Source organism: Balaenoptera physalus (genome assembly GCF_965194825.1).
Source record: "Balaenoptera physalus genome assembly, chromosome: 10".
In the NCBI taxonomy this organism is placed as follows: domain Eukaryota; kingdom Metazoa; phylum Chordata; class Mammalia; order Artiodactyla; family Balaenopteridae; genus Balaenoptera; species Balaenoptera physalus.
The window spans coordinates 48,957,872-48,977,071 of record NC_138889.1 but is presented as its reverse complement, the minus strand read 5'-3'; the positions used below and the strand labels follow the sequence as shown (position 1 = coordinate 48,977,071).

The 19,200-nt window shown below is 38.3% G+C and overlaps 1 protein-coding gene across 3 annotated transcripts in view; it reads left to right on the top strand.

Annotated features, from left to right (window-relative positions):
- TMEM135 (transmembrane protein 135) overlaps positions 1-19,200 on the top strand; it is a 251,260-nt gene that overhangs the window by 18,368 nt on the left and 213,692 nt on the right. For all 3 annotated transcript variants that reach the window (XM_082410211.1, XM_082410212.1, XM_082410213.1), the window contains exon 2: positions 17,027-17,154. In XM_082410211.1, the coding sequence (XP_082266337.1) occupies positions 17,027-17,154 (128 nt within the window). The remainder of the gene's footprint in view (positions 1-17,026; positions 17,155-19,200) is intronic.

The following is a 19,200-nucleotide window of genomic DNA, read 5'->3' as shown; positions in this document are numbered from 1 at the left end:
TTGAGTCTGGCTAAAAACTTATGAATTTTGTTTATCTTTAAAAAAAAACCAGTTCTTAGTTTCATTGATCCTTTCTATTGGTTTAAAATTTTTTTTCTCTCCACTTTATTTATTTATTTCCTCTCTGATCTTTTATCATTTCCTTCCTTCTGCTGACTTTGGGCTTTGTTCTTCTTTTTCTAATGCCTTTAGGTGGTGAATTAGGTTGTTTATTTGAAATTTTTCTTATTTCTTGAGGTAGACCTGTATTGCTATAAATTTCCCACTTAGAACTGCTTTTGCTGTGTCCCATAAATTTTGGAAAGTTCTGTCTCGAGGTATTTTCTGATTTCCTTTTTGATTTCTTCATTGACCCTTTGTATTTTTAATAGCCTGTTTATTTTCCACGTGTTTGTGTTTTTCGATTTCATAGTCATTTAAGTTTAAACATATTCTTTTTTTAAAAATTTATGTATTTAATTTTGGCTGCGCTGGGTCTTCGTCGCTATGCGCGGGCTTTCTCAAGTTGTGGTGAGTGGGGGCTACTCTTTGTTGCTGTATGTGGGCTTCTCATTGCAGTGGCTTCTCTTGTTGTGGAGTACGGGCTCTAGGCGTGTGGGCTTCATTAGTTGCAGCACGTGGGCTCAGTAGTTGCAGCACGTGGGCACCAGAGTGCATGGGCTTCAATAGTTGCAGCATGTGGACTCAATAGTTGTGGCACGTGGGCTCTAGAGTGTGCGGGCTTCAGTAGTTGCAGCTCACGGGCTCAGTAGTTGTGGCGTACAGGCTTAGTTGCCCCGCGGCATGTGGGATCTTCCCAGACCAGGGATTGAACCTGTGTCCACTGCGTTGGCAGGCGGATTCTTAACCACTGGACCACCAGGGAAGTCCAGTGTCCCCTTTATTAACATTTGTTTTTCTTTTTGCTCTTCTGATTGGATGGTATTCATTATTCTATCTCCCAAATCACTTTTGTGTTTTTCTGTATCACCTAGTCTGCTGTTAATTCTGTCCAGTGTGTTTTTCATTTCACATATTGTATTCTTCAGCTCCAACTTGTTCTTTTGCTTGTTTTCTAGTTCCTTGTTAAAATTCTCACTGTGTTCATCTATTCTTTTGCCATGTTCTGTAAAAATTCTTACTACTATTGCTTTGAACTCTTTATCTGGTAAATTATTTATTTCTGTTTCATCAGTTTTTTCAGTTTTTTTTCTTATTCTTTCATTTGAGACAAATTCCTCTTTCTGCTCATTTTAACTTTCTCTGTCTCTATGAAATCAGGCGAAATAGTTACCTGTCCCAATCTTGAAGGCATGTCCTTATGTGGGAACATCTGTATGCAGTCTGCATGTGCCCAGGCTTTGGTGGGAGAGGTTGATCTGAAGTGAGCGGAGGTCATGTCTTCACCCAGGGTATGCTGGCAGCTATCACCTTGGTGGGAGGTGGGGCTGGAGATTGATGGACTAGATCCAGGGCCAAGTGTGAGCCAGATATTTTCCTCTACTCAGTGGTCATTACTGCCCTCTTTGGGATGTGGTTGGGTGCCAGGGTGCTGGAGTAGAAGCCCTAAGGGCTGGGTCTGAGCTGGTTCCGTTCCCTCTAAGTGTGCATTCTCCCCCTCCTGGCAAAGGCAGCTTCATCCCAGAGGGGAGCAGCGCTAGAGGAAGAGAGGTTGGAGCAGGCACTAGGTGTGGCCCCAGGCATGCTGGAGCCCTTGTGAGAAACTGGCCAGAGCTCCAGGCAGTCTCAGTTTGCTTCCTCCGCCTTGTTCCCAGGAGTCAATAAGTATGTGCACGTGTTCTTCATGAGTGGAGTCTCAATTTCTTAGAGCTCTCTTGTAAATACTACTGGTTTTCAAACCAGCTAAGGGGACTTGTCTTCCTGATGTTGGACCTCAGGGCTAGGGTGTCAAATATGTGATTTGAATCCCTCATGCCTCATGGAGGATCTCCCAGCCCATGATATCTCTCTCCTCTTCTGTGTCCCATCCTAAGCATGTGGGTACTGACCTGATCACCTTGCCTCTCTTCTTACCTGATGCTGTGTGACTCTTTACAGCCTTGGTTGTAGGAGAGTTTTTCTGCCAGTCTTGTTTGTTTCCAGTGAGATTTGCTGTACATGTAGCTATATTTTTGATGTGTTCTTGGCGGGGAGGTGAGCTCAAATGTCCTCCTACTTTGCCATGTTGATCTCCTCCCCGTTGGGTGGGATGGTCACTGGAGGGGGCAGTGCTTCTTGGGTGCTGGTGATATTATGCTTTTTAATAAGCATCCTTATTCACTGTTGGGCTGTACCCTGCAGGCATGCAAGCCCTGTACCTGCCCAGCCTCAAGACCAAAGGAAGAGCACAGAGTCAGCAACAGAGACGTCAATGGTTTAATGGATGGGAGGGTCTTACATGTATGAAGCAAGGTCCTGGAAAAACACCCCACCGTGTGTGGCAGATGGTGGGCAGGACATGGCAGCAGCCTTCACTCCCAGGGGGAGGGGGAGGTTACCAGTTATAGGGGGAAGTGGCATCTGGTTGGCTCATTGGTTAACAAGGAAACTAGCAGAGGGGCATTCCCCTTACTGTCCCTTTGGTAAGCTACCATTGTGGAGGTGTTATAATCTAAGTATTAGAACAATCACTAGCTGGGGTGGGAGCAAGTATGTAGGCATGTGAGTAGGGTGTAGGTGAAGTAGGCACTGGTCCAGCAGGGGATGTACCAAGAGCAAGAGAACAACCATCCTGGGTGGCCTGATCATACATTTGCTGACCATGAGAGACGAGTGAAAACTTCTAGTTTTTAGTAAGCTTGTTGTCTGTATGTGATGAGTCAGCATGGTGTAGAGCACTGGATCTGAGTTTTTGTTTTGTTCTGCAACTTATAGTTTGACTCCCAGTTTCCTCATGTATAAGTAGATGATAGTCCTGTCTTAACTACTTCATGATAGGCTGTGGTAGTCATATGAGATAGTACATACGTGAAAGCTTTGAAAACTGCAAAAAGATATGTAAATATTGGTCTGTGATACTTGGTTCCTTGTCTTTTTGTTTTAGAATTTAAATTTGGCTTTTGTAGCTTAAAAATAGTTTTAACCTTAAAAATAAAAGTGTTGGCAGCAATTTAAATGCAGTGTATTAGTTAGGGTTCTCCAGAGACACAGAACCTGAAGGGTGTGTGCGTGTGTGTGTATGTGTGTGTGAGAATGGGTGTGTGTGTTGTATGTGAGAGAGTGTGCGGTGTGTGTCACACACACACATACAATATATATTGAGAGAGAGAGGCAGACAGACAGACTGACCTCTTATAAGGAATTGGCTCACACAGTTATAGAGGCTGAGAGATTCCAAGGTCTACAGTTGGCAAGCTGTAGTTCCGTATAGTCCATATCCTAAGGCCTGAGAACGGAAAGCCAATAGCCTAAGCTCCAGTCCAAAAGCCAGTAGGCTTTCACCCCAGCCTAGTGGATGTTTTATTCTGGGTCTGAGGTGGGAAAAGACTACAGTGTCCCGGCTTGAAGGCATGCAGGCAGGAGGAGTTCCCTCTTACTTAGCTGTTTTGTTCTATTTAGATCTTCAGTTCATTGGATGAGGCCCACCCACATTAGGGAGGGTAATCTGCTTTACCCAGTATACTGAAAATGTTAATTTCTTCCAGAAACACCTTCACAGTCACACCCAGAATGTTTGGCAACCCCGTGACCCAGTCAAGTTGACACAAAATTAACCAGCACATGCAGTATAAATTTGTATGTGACAACAAAGTAATTCAACCTCCCTTATTATGCTAAATATTTTTTTAAAATGAGGTCTTATTCTTTTAAAAGGGTTTTGAAATTTGTTAGAGAGAAAATAGAGGAAGTCTTCCGACCAGAGATGAATATTCTACTTTAGTTCTGTTCATTGAAGTTCTGTTTTTATTTTGAATCAGTCGGTGCTATAAAAACGTGGTTTAGTTTTGAGTCTCACGAGGACCACTTAACTTCTTCTATAGTTATTTTAATTTCCATTAATTTTTTCAAACATCTTGATTTACTAGAGACAGAAATGTCTTCAAAACACTTAATAGAACAAACCTGCACAGCACAAAAAAGAACTGGGATTAGAGCAGGGAGCCATTGTGCAGAGAGAAGGAAACATATATTTTAAGTGCCTTCTATGTGCTAATTCTGCTGAGTACTTATATCTATTATCTCATTTATTTAAAAAGTACTGAGGTCTTGGAAGGAGAAGGAAATCAGAGTAAAGTTAGATGCACAGCTGGTTGGTTCCACTTTCTTCTGTTGAGATTAGTTCTTTTTATTTGCTGACTTAGTGTTGTGAACATTGTGTTTCCGTCTTCTTTCATTTTTAGCTCTTGTAGACTGGGAATGTAATTTCCAGCCCTGGAGTCATCATGGTGCCTTAGTTAGTCTTCCCCCAGGTTACATAACTAGTATATGTATATACCAAATTTATGAATATTTTATGAGGTTTTAAAATATATATATATATATATATCTCAGTTCTGTTTTCCCTATATTTTAGTATTTTTTCTTTCAGGATGGGCAGCCTGAATTCTGATAGGGGATAGTAAGACACAAGTCTTTTTTCTGTAACATGCACAATGGATAAGTGATATGTCCCCTCATTTAGAATGTCAGACTTTAGTGTCAGGTATCATGATTAAGAGCATGGACTCTGGATCCACTTACCTGTGTTCAGTCCCTGCTTTCCTACTTATTCATTGTGTGACTTTGGGCAACATATCTCTTTGTGCCCATGTTTTCTTATCTCTAAAGTGGGAACCATGTCCATCTCATAGACTGCTAATGAGGATTGAGTTAACATTTGTATAGTGTTTAGAACAGTGCTTGGCACATAGTAAGTGTTACAAGTGTTTGTTAAATAAAGTAAATATTCTGTTAATATTTTAAAAATGTAAATTCATTATGCTGTTTTCTTTAAAGCAGTTGTTCTCAATAAGGCAATTTTGCCTTCTAGGAGACACTTGGTACTCCCTGGAGACATTTTTGGTTGTCACAGCTCAGGGTATGGTACTGGCATTATGGAATAGAAGCCAGGGTTGCTGCTAAACATCCTGTAATGCGTAGGACAGCCCTCCACAGCAGCAAATTATCTGGCTCAAAATGTAGGTAGTGTCGAGGTTGAGAGAACCTGCTTTAAAGAAATCATTGTTTGCTGGTGATTAAATAAATAAAACATAAAATCAACTCTTTCTTATTGGAAACTTTTATTTTCCAAAAATCTAGATTTGTTAGACCCTCTAGAAATAGTCCTCTAGGAGAGTTAACGATCAAGCTCTGGGGCTAACAAAGACTGCTAAATTAAAGTTTGGTACTAAGGCTAAGATCGTGGGGTCAGCCCCTTTGAGGGCCAGTTAGCTGTGTTCTGTTCCATAGTCATGCAATCCCCATACCAGTCAACCATTTGTGTGGCAAATATGCAGCATTAATCACATGGGGAAAGAGATAAGGGAGACTAAAGGAATTAGATGAAATGTACATAGGCCTGATAGATGTTTAATAGTGATATTTTTGTAAAGGGAAACTCCTAAATTGGGGGCCTGTCATTATAATTTTGCATCAATCTTCAGTCTATAGCCTTTGTGTTAGTCAGGTCAGTCTCCACACTTGCCCTCATGAACTATGCTTAATGCCGTCTCTGACTTTTGACTTATGCCTGGAATGTTCATAAAGATATTTGTCTCTGTTTTCTTCTAGATACTTTATTGTTTATATTTTGCAAATTTAAGTCTATGATCCATCTCAAATTAACTTTTGTGTATAGTGTGAGGAAGGAGTCAAAGTTAATTTTTTTGTTCTACACAGGTATCCAGTTCCTTTAGTACCATTTATTAAAAAAAAAAAAAGGGTACAATTTTAGAAGTAGGGAAAAAAGAACTCTGTGTCATATTTTTAGTGTTGACCTTTTATTTTTATTTTTCAACATGATGATTTGATATACATGCATACCTCAGAGATACTGCAGGTTCAGTTTCACACTGCCACAATAAAATGTATGTGGCAACAAAGTGAATGAACGTTTCAGTTGCACCTGAAATCTACCTTCTTAGCATATTTTCAGTATTCAGTACAGTGTTACTAACTATAGTCATTGTGCTGTATATTAGGTCTGTTAGATTTATTCATCCTATATAACTATGTAACTACACCTTTGTATCCTTTGTATCCTTTGACCAACCTTTCCTTATTTTCCCCCACCCCCTCAGCCACTGGCAACCATCATTCTGCTCTGCTTCTGTGGGTTTTTAGATTCCACATATAAGTGAGTTCATGAGGTATTTGTCTTTCTGTGCCTGGTTTATTTTACTTAGCATTATTTCCTCCAGTTTTATCCAAGTTGTCCCAAATGACAGTATTTCCTTCTTTTTTAAGGCTGAGTAATCCGTTTTGTGTGTGTGTGTGTGTATCACAAGGATTTCCTTTTCTCCATACCCTTACCAACACTGACCACCTTTTGTATTTTGATCGTAGCCATTATAACAGGTGTGTGGTGATAGCTCGTTGTTTTGATTTACATTTCTCTGATGATTAGTGACGTTGAACATCTTTTTGTGTACCTGTTGGCCATTTGTATGTCTTCTTTTGAGAAATGTATGTTCAGGTCCTTTACTCATTTTTTAAAAATGGTTATTGTTTTTTTGTTATTGAGTTGTTTGAGTTTCTTCTGTATTTTGGATATTAATCTCATCAAATTTTGCAAATAGTTTGCAAATATTTTCTTCCATTTTGTAGGTTGTTTCTTCACTCTGTTGATAGCTTTTTTTTTTTTTTTTTTTTTTGCTGTGCAGGAGCTTTTTAGTTTGATGTAATCTCATCTGTGTGTTTTTGCATTTGTTTGCTGTGCTTGTGGAATTATATCCAAAAAAGTATTGTTCTAACCAATGTCAAGAAGCCTTTTTTAAAAAAAAATTTTATTTATTTATTTATTTTATTTTATGGCTGTGTTGGGTCTTCGTTTCTGTGCGAGGGCTTTCTCTAGTTGTGGCAAGTGGGGGCCACTCTTCATTGCGGTGCGTGGGCCTCTCACTATCGCAGCCTCTCTTGTTGCGGAGCACAGGCTCCAGACGTGCAAGCTCAGCAATTGTGGCTCACGGGCCTAGTCGCTCTGTGGCATGTGGTATCTTCCCAGACCAGGGCTCGAACCTGTGTCCCCTGCATTAGCAGGCAGATTCTCAACCACTGTGCCACCAGGGAAGTCCAAGAAGCCTTTTCTCTATGTTTTCTTCTCGTAGTTTTATAGTTTCAGGTCTTACATTGAAGTCTTTAATGATTCTGAATTGTTCTGTGTATATGGAGTAAGATAAGGGTCCAGTTTCATTCTTCAGCGTGTGGATAACCAATTTTCCCAGCACCATTTATCAAAGAGACCGTCCTTTCCCTGTTGTGTGTTCTTGGCACCTTTGTTGAAGATCCTTTGACCATAAATGCATGAATTTATTTCTAGGCTCTCTATTCTGTTCCTTTGGTCTACATGTCTGTTTTTATGCCGGTACTCTGCTGTTTTTATTACAATAGCTTTGTAGTATATTTTGAAGTCAGGTATAGTGTGTTGCCTCCAGCATTGTTCTTCTTTCTCAAGATTTCTTTGGCTAGTCACATTTTTTTGTGATTCCATATGAGTTTTTAGGATTGTTTTTTTCCATTTCTGTGAAAAATGCGTTTGGAATTTTGATAGGGATTACATTGAATCTATAGATGGCATTGAGTAGTATGGACATTTTAACAATATTAATTCTTCCAATCCATGAACATGGACTGTCTTTCCACTTATTTGCATCTTACTCAGTTTCTTTCATTAATGTTTTAAAGTTATCAGTGTACAGATCTTTCACCTTCTTGGTTTAATTTATTCCTAAGTATTTTATTGATAATATAATTGTAAATAGGATTGTTTTCTTAGTATCTTTTTCAGATTGTTTGGTGTGACTGTATAGAAATGCAGCTGATTTTTGTATATTGATTTTGTATCCCACAACTTTACTGAATTCATTTATTAGTTTTAATTTTTTTTGATAGAGGTTTCATAGTTTTCTGCAAATAGAGACAATTTTACTTCTGCCTTTCTGATATGGATACCTTTTATTTCTTTTTCTTGACTAGTTACTCTGGTTAAGATTTCCTGTACTAAGTTGAGTAAAAGTGGTGAGAGTGGGCACCTTTGTGTTGTTTCTGGTCTTAAAGGAAAAGCTTTCATTTTTTTACTGTTGCGTTTGATGTTAGCTGTGGACTTATCATATATGACCTTTTATTATCATGAGGTTTATTGATGTTTTTATCTTGAAAGGGTATTGAATTTTGTCAAATGCTTTATCTCTATCTATTCAGATGATCATGATTTTTATCCTTCATTTGGTAATGTGTTGTATCACCTTTGTTTTTTTAAAAATAAATTTGTTTACTAATTTATATTTATTTTTGGCTGTGTTAGGTCTTTGTTGCTCCTCATGGGCTATCTCTAGTTGCAGTGAGCAGGGGCTACTCTTTGTTGCAGTGTGCGGGCTTCTCATTGTGGTGGCTTCTCTTGTTGTGGAGCAAGGGCTCTAGGCACGTGGGCTTCAATAGTTGTGGCATGTGGGCTCAGTAGTTGTGGCTCACAGGATCTAGAGTGCAGGCTCAGTAGTTGTGGCGCATAGGCTTAGTTGCTCCGTGGTATGTGGGATCTTCCCCTACCAGGGCTCGAACCCGTGTCCCCTGCATTGGCAGGTGGATTCTTAACCACTGCGCCACCTGGGAAGCCCCGATTATTTGTTTTTTAACTGTTGAATTTTGAGAGTTCTTTATAGATTCTAGTTCGTAGTCCTTTTGCGCATATGTGGTTTGAAAATATTTTCTCCAGTCTGTAGCTTGTCTTTTCACCCGCTTTATATGGATACTGCCTCTTTTCTTCCTTTGTAAAGGAAGTTTTAAATTTTGATAAGGTTTGATTTTTCAGTTTTTCTGAAAATTTTTTCAGTTTTTCTATTATGGGTCTTGATTACTGTAGCTATATAATAAATCTTGAAATTGGGCAGACTGATTCTGCCTACATTATTCTTCCTATTGTAAATTGTTGTAGATCTTCTAGTTCCTCTGCCTTTTCATATAAACTTTAGAATAATCTTCTCTATATCTACAAAGAACCTTGCTGATATTTTGATAAGAGTTAGGAAGAGAGCACTCAGTCTTTTCATCATTAAGTAGAAATTAGCTGTAGTTATCAACTTGATGAATTTGCCTTCTATTCCTATTTTTGTGAAAGTTTTTGTCATAAATGGGTGTTGAATTTGGTCAGATGCTTTTATATTGATTTATATAACCATGTGATTTTTCTTTTTAGCCTGTTAATATAGTGAATTACATTGATTGATTTTTATAAATTGAACCAGCCTTGCATCCCTGGAATAAAGCCCGCTTGGCCATGGTATATAATTCTCCTTATGTGTTGCTAAATTCTATTTGCTAATATTTTCTTTTTTTAAAAAATTTTTTATTGGAGTATAGTTGCTTTACAATGTTGTGTTCATTTCTACTGTACAGCAAAGTGAATCAGCTGTATGTATACATATGTCCCCTCTTTTTTGGATTTCATTCCCATTTAGGTCACTACAGAGCACTGAGTAGAGTTCCCTGTGCTATAAAGTAGGTTCCCATTAGGTATCTGTTTTATACATAGTATCAATAGTGTATATATGTCAATCCCAATCTCCCAATTTATCCCCCCCACCACGAGGGTTCTTTTGTATGTGACAAGTTTTCTTTCCTCTTACTGCTTTCAAAATTCTCTTTTTGTCTTTGACTTTTGAGAATTTGATTATAATGTGTCTAGGTGAAGATCTCTTTTTTCTTTCTGTTTTATTGAGATAATAATTGACATCCAGCAGTGTGTAAATTTAAGATGTATAGCATAATGGATTGACTTATGTACATCATGAAATGATTATCACAATGAGATTAGTGAATATTGATCCTCTCAAAATTAATGAAATAGAAAAAGAAGAAATAGATCTCTTTATAATTAATTTGTTTGGGATTCTTTGGGCTTCATGGATCTGGATGTCCATTTTCCTCTCCAGATTCAGGAAGTTTTCAGTCATTATTTCTTTAAATAAGCTTTCTGCTCCTTTTTCTTTACTTGTTCTGGGACTCCCTCAATCCATATGTTATTCCCTTGATGGTATCCCATAATTTCCATAGGCTTTCTTCATTTTCTTTCAATGTTTTTTCTTTTTGTTCTTTTGCCTGGGTAATTTCAAATGACCTGTCTTGAGCTCACTGATATTTTTTCTCTGGCTTGATCAAGTCTAGTCATTGTTCTCTTTAGCTCCAGAATTCATGCATCCCTCCCTCCCTCCCTTCCTCCCTTCCTTCCTTCCTTCTATCTCTTTGTTTAACTTCTCATTTTGGTCATGTATTGTTTTCCTGATTTCGTTTTAGTTGTCTATCTGTGTTCTCTTACAGCTCACTGCAGTTCTTTAAGACAACTATTTTGAATTCTTTGTCTGGCAGTTCATTGATCTCCATTTCTTTAGGATTGGTTACTCGTGCTTTATTTTGTTCCTTTGTTGGTGTCATGTTTTCCTGAACATTCGTATTTCTGTGGCCTTGTTTTGGTGTTTGTTCATTTGAAGAAGTAGGCACCTCTTCCAGTCTTTACACTTGGGCTTCTGCAGTGAAAGCCAATGAAAGCCATTTGGTGGAGTCTGTGGATGGGTTTGCTGCTGGAGTTTTCAGGCAGGCTACTCTGGTGCCTGGGGGTGGACTTGAAGCCTGAGTTCACTGGTGTGCACCTTATACTTGGGTCTACCTGGGCAGGCCTGGTGTTTGGGGCTTCAGTTTGGGGCTTGAAATGGATCCGTGGGGTAAGCCTGGAGCCTGGTTTCTTGGGGTTTGGCATGGCACTGGGGTGGGCCTGGAGTCTGAGTCCATGGGGGCACTTCTGAATCCTGGATCTGTGTGGCCTGGCCTGATGCCTGATTTTACTTGGCAGGCCTGGAGCTGGGGTTTGTGGTGAAGTTGGGCGCTCACTTCACTCTTCTTCCTCCTTTGGGTGGGTGTCTGTCTGCATGCTGAGTTGCCTGGGGTTGGAGGTTGGTTGATGTGGGTAATATGAGATTATTTTTCATACCCTCTTCAATGCATCTTTTCTTATTTCTCCACTCCACCTGGGTGCTTTAATCTCTCACCTGGAATCCTTAGCTCTTGTGAAGGTATTTTTGCACATGAGTATTTGTTCAAACTGATGTTTCTGCAAGGGGATGAGTGCTGGAAACTGCTATTCTGCCATCTTACTGATGTCACCTGTGTCATTTAAGTCAGCCTCTTTATCTAATAAATGAGAAAGATGAAATCTAAAGAGAATTGAAATAAGTAGCATTCATATACATTATTGTAGAACTAAGAGTAAAAATCATATCTCCTGATTATTTTATACTTTATCATGCTGATTATTTCTATTCTCTATTCAGATCTTTTTCTATAATAATTAATCCACACTTTCTCATACTTATTCCCCTTCTACCAGTTTTATAAATGTAACATGTTTGTTGCAGAATGTCTAGAAAATACCCAAAAGCAAAAAGAAGATTAAAATAATCTATTACCAAGATAACCAGTTCATAATGTTCTAGTGTTTGTTCCATATGTTCATTAGAAAATATTGCTTGGTAGTCTGTCTTATCACTTTAAGTATTTTGATTCATTTTTTTCCTGGTCATCATATTGTCTTCAAAAGCTATATGAATATAAATAAATAAATACAAATATGTATTTTAATCATAGTGTTATTATATACTTTGTTGTTGAGCTAAATGTATGCATATTTGGAAAATTCATAAGGAAATTATTGACATGGAATTACTTGGTCAAAAGCATATGAACACTGCAACATTTTTTGCTATACAATATGATGTTTGTGAAGTTGTTGGATGATGTCTGATAATGATTTTATACATGTGTGCATGTGCCCTTACAATTCCTACATGGCTAGTACAGTTACTTTTATGTTACTTGGTTAGATCAGTGCTTCTAATCTTTTTTCACACTATAGCATGCTGTGATGTACATAGAAAATGATAATAATTGTGTGGCACACTAGGGAAAACAGAGATGATTATCACCTTGCTCTGTTACCCTAGTCCTGGCCTGGCTACCCAGACTGCTGAGAGGATCAGTTTTTTGGCCACTTGTAAGCCCTGGTTGGAAGCTCTGGGTTACAACACAGTGTTGATAAGGTCTTAGGTTACTTCCCATGTGTTGTGTCAGATTTTCCGTGTTTCTTACAGTAGACTGTACAGTATGATTTACCAATATTGCAAATATGTACAGTTTATCTACCTTACTGTTAATGGACATTTAGGTGTTTTGCAGTATTTGTAATTACAGATAGTGTTATGAATATGACTTTTGATGGAAATAAGCAGTTATTTCTCTTGGATATATACCTAGGAGTGAAACTGCTGGATCATAGGATAAGTGTGCATTTAGTTTCATTAGATAATAACAGTTTTCTGAAGTAAGTATGCAGTTTTACATTCCCACCAGCAATGTGTGAAGTTCCAGTTACTTCATTCCCGACAGTGCTTTGCATTGTCATTTCTCCTTGTTTTAGACATTCTGATGTGTGTGTGTAGTGGTATTTTATTGTGCAGTTTTCTGAATACTAGTGATGCTAAGCATATTTCATATGCCCATTGGCTATGTGGGTGACTGCTTTTTTTTTTTATTGAACTTTTAATTTTGAGATAATTGTAGATTCTTATGCAGTTGTAAGAAATAATAGATTCCCTCTGCTCTTTATCTGGTTTCTCCCAGTGGTATCATCCTGCAAAATGATAGTAAAATATCACAACCAAAATAATTGCTGTTGATATAGTCAATATACAGGACATTTCCATCCACACAAGGATCCCTTGTGGTGCCCTTTTATAGCAATACCCACTTCCCTCCCACCTACCCACCTCCTCTTAACCCCTGGTCACCATTAATTTATTCTTAATTTCTATAAATTTGTCATTTTATGTGTTATGTAAATGGAATAGTATAGTATGTAGTCTTTTGGGATTGGCTTTTTTCATTCAGCATAATTCTCTGGAAATTCATCAGTATTGTATCATGTATCACTAGCTTGTTCCTGTTTATTGCTAAATGGTATTCCATGGTATGGATATACCTCAGTTTTTTAAACCATTTCATCTCTTAAAGGACATAGGAGTTGTTTCCATTTATTGACTATTACAAACAAAGCTGCTATAAACATTTGTGCACAAATTTTGGGTGAACATACGTTTTCATTTTTCTAGGATAAACATTCAGGACTGCAATTGCTGGGTCATATGATAGTTGCTTGTTTAGTTTTTATAGGAACTGTCAAACTTTTTAAGAATGCTTTTGCCATTTCACATTCCCCCCAACAAGTGCATGAGAGATCCAGTTTCTCTGCATCCTTGTCAGCATTTGGTGTTTCCAGTATTTTTAAATTTGATCATTCTGATGGTTCTATGGTGATAGCTCATTGTGGTTTTAATTTGCTTTTCCTTAATGGCTAATATGCTTATCTTCCATTTGCATATTCTCTTCGGTGAAATATCTGTTCATATCATTTGTATTTTCTAATTGGATTGTTTTTTACTGTTGAGTTTTGAGATTTCCTTCTATAGTCTAGATACTAGTCGTTTGCTGGCTGTGTAGTTTACAAGTATTTTCTCCCATTCTGTAGCTAGGGTTTTTATTCTCAAAAGGTCTTTCACAGAGAAAAAGTTTTAATTCTGAAGTGTAATTTATAATTTTTCCTTTTATGAATTGCGCTTTTGCCTAGCCTTAGATCCCTAAGATTTTCCCTGATTTTTTTTTCCCCTAAAAGTTTTGTAGTTTTATGTTTTAGATTTATGTCTCTGATACATTTAGAATTAATTTTTGTATAAAGTGTGTATAAACTGTGAGACTTTGGCTGAGGTTAATTTTTTTTTTTTTTTTTGCCTGTGGATGTCTATTTGCTCCAGCACCATTTGTTGAAATAGCTATTTTTCCTCTATGGAATTGCCATTGTACCTTGTCAAAAATCAGTTGGATATATTTGTGTGGATCTATATCTAGGTTCTCTATTCTATTTCATTAATGTATTTGTCTATCCTTTTGCCAATATCACAAAACCTGATTGCTGTAGCTATATAATGTCTTCAAATTGGGTAGGCTCATTCCTCCCATTTTATTCACTTTTTCAAAGTTCTTTTAGCTCTTATAGTTCCTTTGCTTTTCTATATAAATTTCAGTATAATCTTGTCCACATCTACAAAACCTTTTCTGGAATCGTAATAGAAATTGTGTTAAACCTGTATATTGCCTTGGGGGAAAATTGACATCTTTACCATGTTGAGTCTTCCTATCTATGAACATATATTAATCTGTTCTTTGATTTCTTCCATCAGCATTGTGTATCTTTCAGTATACAAGTCCTATACAACTGTTGTAGATTTTCCCTTAAGTATTTCATTTTTTGAGGAGTTATAAATGCTATTGTATTTTAAATTTTGGTGTCCATGTATTCATTTTTTTAATATAGAAATACAAATAACTTTTGTATGTTTATCTTTTATCCTTTGCCTTTGCTAAACTGCATTATGAGTTCTAGGAGGTGTGTGTGTGTCTGCATGTAACTTGCTTGGGAATTTCTGTGTAGACAATCAGGTTATCTGCAAATAGGGACAGTTTTGTTTTTTCCTTTCCAGGAACAGAGGGGATTTTTTTCTGTGACTACTTGAATATATAACAGAGTACCATATTCTGCCCATTGTTGAGTCTAAAATGAAAGAGACATTACATTCTAAAACCTGAAGATCCTAGGAGATCATTAGAACTGAGGAGATGGTTGAGGATCCAGGGAGTAATTGAAATGACACCAACATTTTGTTCCTAAGTAATTGGGTGGATGTGGTACTATTACTTGAGGTTAGAAACTCAGAAATAAAAGCATTTTTGGGAAGTATAATAAGTTCTGCTTTGGACATGCTTTTTTTTTGATGTCTGTGGTATGTCTTTATTGACATGTCCAATAGACATTTGAAGTATGCATTAAGAATTTAGGGAAGGGACTTCCCTGGTGGTGCAGTGGTTAAGAATCTTCCTGCCAATCCAGGAGACATGGGTTTGATCCCTGGCCTGGGAAGATGCCACATGCCACGGAGCAGCTAAGCCTGTGTGCCACAACTACTGAGCCTGTGCTCTAGAGCCCGTGAGCAACAACTACTGAGCCCACAACTACTGAAGCCTGTGTGCTCTAGGGCCCACGTGCCGCAACTGCTGAGCCCATGTGCTGCAACTACTGAAGCCTGTGCACGTAGAGCCTGTGCTCCGCGACGAGAAGTCTCCGCAATGAGAAGCCTGCGCACCACAACGAAGAGTAGCCCCCGCTCGCTGCAACTAGAGAAAGCCTGTGTGCAGCAACAAAGACCCAATGCAGCCAAAAATTAAAAAAAAAAAAAAAAATAGAAGGGGTTATATTGGAATTCCTACTTTGACATGATAGATGATGCTGTGGGAGAGATTGTATATAGAATGAGTAGAGATCTGAGGAAGAAATGCTAACAAAGGAGTAGCACTTAGAGATATAATGGGAGAATGAAAACAATGAAGTCACAGAAACCATAGAAACTTCTCTTTTGTCAACGTTTTACCTATTTGTCAAGATCCATCTTCCAGGCATTATTACCTGTCCAGTCCCATCTCCTTTCTGGTTATTCCCTAATATGTATTTCTGTAGCAGTTTCTTCTTCTTCTAGTATAGCATTTACCACACTGCCTTACTGTAGTTTATTGTTTATATGTCTACTTCCCTATTAAGTTTTTATGTTCCTTGAAGGCAAGGATTAGATCTTATTCATTGTTGTTTTTCCTGTGTATGGCATAATTCTTAATAACAGTTTGTTTAATTGAATGAAGTAGGAAATTATCAGAGGCTTTTAAGGGGTAGAATAAGAAAAGAACTGAGACGAGGCCATTAGATTTGTTGATCCCTGACGATAGGGAAGCTGTTATGTCTAGAATGGTGAAAAGTGAATGCAGAGTTCTCTGGTCTTCCTTTTCTCAAGTCAGTCTTGCCCTTTCTTACATTCCCTCCCTCATTCCCTAATTCTGTCCCCTTAACTTTTGTTCCTTTGATATATTGTTTCATCATGATAGAAAAGCATTTCTTCCTGGTGACCTGTGAGAATTATACTGTTGTTCCTAATCTAGCTCATATCCCCTTCTCAGTGAAACTGAATGAATGAATTTCTCTGGTTTTTATCATTGAAGTTTTCTAATATCCAGGCTGATAGTATCTGTAATGTAGTTTTGTTTTAGCATTCAATTTCTATTTGATTGTACTTTATTTTTTCCATTTAAACATATATTTTATTTTTCAGTTTAAAACTTTTTTTTTAAAATTTCATTTATTTATTTTTGGCTGCGTTGCATCTTTGTTGCTGTGTGTGGGCTTTGTCTAGTTGCTGCGAGCAGGGGCTACTCTTCCTTGCCATGCGCGGGCTTCTCACTGTGGTGGCTTCTCTTGTTGCGGAGCACGGGCTCCAGGCACGTGGGCCTCAGTAGTTGTGGCATGTGGGCTTCAGTAGTTGTGGCTCACAGGCTCTAGAGTGCAGGCTCAGTAGTTGTGGCGCATGGGCTTAGTTGCCCCGCGGCATGTGGGATCTTCCTGGACCAGGGCTCGAACCTGTGTACCCTGAATTGGCAGGCAGATTCTTAACCACTGTGCCACCAGGGAAGCCCCAGTTTAAAACTTTTTAAGGCATTATAAATATTTATCTCAATGTTTGGCGGTTATTTATCATATGATCCATGTTATAATTTCTAGGTGTTTATTTTATCCATTATACTTTCAATAAATTAAAGGGTCTTCTGTCCCAGAAATTGAATTTTCATAGAGGAGCCAGTAAAATACCAGAGTTTTTACTTTAATTTTTAAATACATGCTATTATTTCAGGATCTTCCACATAAGAACTAACTTAAGTGGGAAAAGTTGGTTATATTAAACAAAAGAGCCTTTTTTTTTTCTTTTTTTTCCAGATTGCAGCAATTCTCCGGAAACGAAAATTAGATTATTATTTACACAAACTGCTCCCTGAGATCCTACAATCTGCTTCATTTCTGACTGCTAATGGGGCCTTGTTTATGGCTTTCTTTTGCATTTTAAGGTTGGTACACATAATCACAATTGGTAGTTAATACAAATGCCTTTGTTGAAACTGAAACAAACAGATGTTTATATAAATGTTGTGCAGGTCACTGCTTGTGTATTTTTTTCTCTCTGTGAAATGACATTTATTTATCTCAAAGAATGCTTGTAAAACCAGGAGTTGTGGGCCTCTTGGCCTAAAAATGTAATATAAACTTCAAATTATTGCTGTGATTATATAGCAAAAGTGCTTTAATGTATCATACATTTTCTGAGGCCCACTATATTTACTGACTTGTTAATGAGAATTTCTTAACTTTTCAGTTTCATAGATTAGGAATTCAAAGCAACTGTCCATGATATTTGTTAGGTCCAAATGCAGTAAATGGACTTCAAAAGGACTATAAAATGCTCGTGTTTATCTGTAAAATTTCTGGTATATCCTACTGATGAAACTTTTGGTCCTGATGCAGTGCATTATCTGTGTCACATGCTTCATACAATATACATGCAGTTAGAATTCAGTTTTTAGTGTTATGATATACTTAGCATGTTTATTAGATATTTACTTTTTATTTTTTCCCCCACACATTGTTGAAACCCAAACTAGTTTATTTAATTTGTCAGGTTAAAATACTAACTTCACATTATATTACTATTAATGTTACCCAGTTAGTATTACCCAAAATAATTCTGCAGGTAAATTTTAACTGCAATTAGAAATATAATTTCCGCTTGCAAGAACACCAGAATCACAACTAGCTGCTGGACAATCATTGACAGGAAGACACTGGAACTCACCAAAAAAGATACCCCACATCCAAAGACAAATGAGAAGCCACAATGAGACGGTAGGAGGGGTGCAATCACAGTAAAATCAAATCCCATAACTGCTGGGTGGGTGACTCACAGACTGGAGAACCCTTGTACCACAGAAGTCCACCCACTGGAGTGAAGGTTCTGAGCCCCACGTCAGGCTTCCCAACCTGGGGGTCTGGCAACAGTAGGAGGAATTCCTAGAGAATCAGACTTTGAAGGCTAGTGGGATTTGATTGCAGGACTTCGACAGGACTGGGGGAAACAGAGACTCCAATCTTGGAGGGCACACACAAAGTAGTGTGCACATTGGGACCCAGGGGAAGGAGCAGTGACCCCATAGGAGACTGAACCAGACCTACCTGGTAGTGTTGGAGGGTCTCCAGCAGAGGCGGGCGGTGGCTGTGTCTCACTGGGGGGACAAGGACACTGGCAGCGGAAGTTCTGGGAAGTACTCCTTGGTGTGAGCCCTCCCAGAGTCTGCCATTAGCCCCACCAAAGAGCCCAGGTAGGCTCCAGTGTTGGGTTGCCTCAGGCCAAACAACCAACATGAAGGGTGCCCAGCCCCACCCATCAGCAGTCAAACGGATTAAAGTTTTACTGAGCTCTGCCCACCAGAGCAACAGTCAGCTCTACCCACCACCAGTCCCTCCCATCAGGAAACTTGCACAAACCTCTTAGATAGCCTCATCCACCAGAGGGCAGACAGCAGAAGCAAGAAGAACTACAATCCTGCAGCCTGTGGAACAAAAACCACATTCAAAGAAAGATAGACAAGATGAAAAGGCAGAGGGCTATGTACCAGATGAAGGAACAAGATAAAACCCCAGGAAAAAACTAAATGAAGTGAAGATAGGCAACCTTCCAGGAAAAGAATTCAGAATAATGATAGTGAAGATGATCCAGGACCTTGGAAAAAGAATGGAGGCAAAGATTGAGAAGATGCAAGAAATGTTTAACAAAGATTTAGAAGAATTAAAGAACAAACAAAGAGAGATGAACAATACAATAACTGAAATGAAGACTACACTAGAAGGAATCAATAGCAGAATAACTGAGGCAGAAGAACGGATAAGTGACCTGGAAGACAGAAAGGTGGAATTCACTGCTGTGGAACAGAATAAAGAAAAAAGAATGAAAAGAAATGAAGACAGCCTAAGAGACCTCTGGGACAACATTAAATGCAACAACATTCTCATTATAGGGGTCCCAGAAGGAGAAGAGAGAGAGAAAGGACCAGAGAAAATAT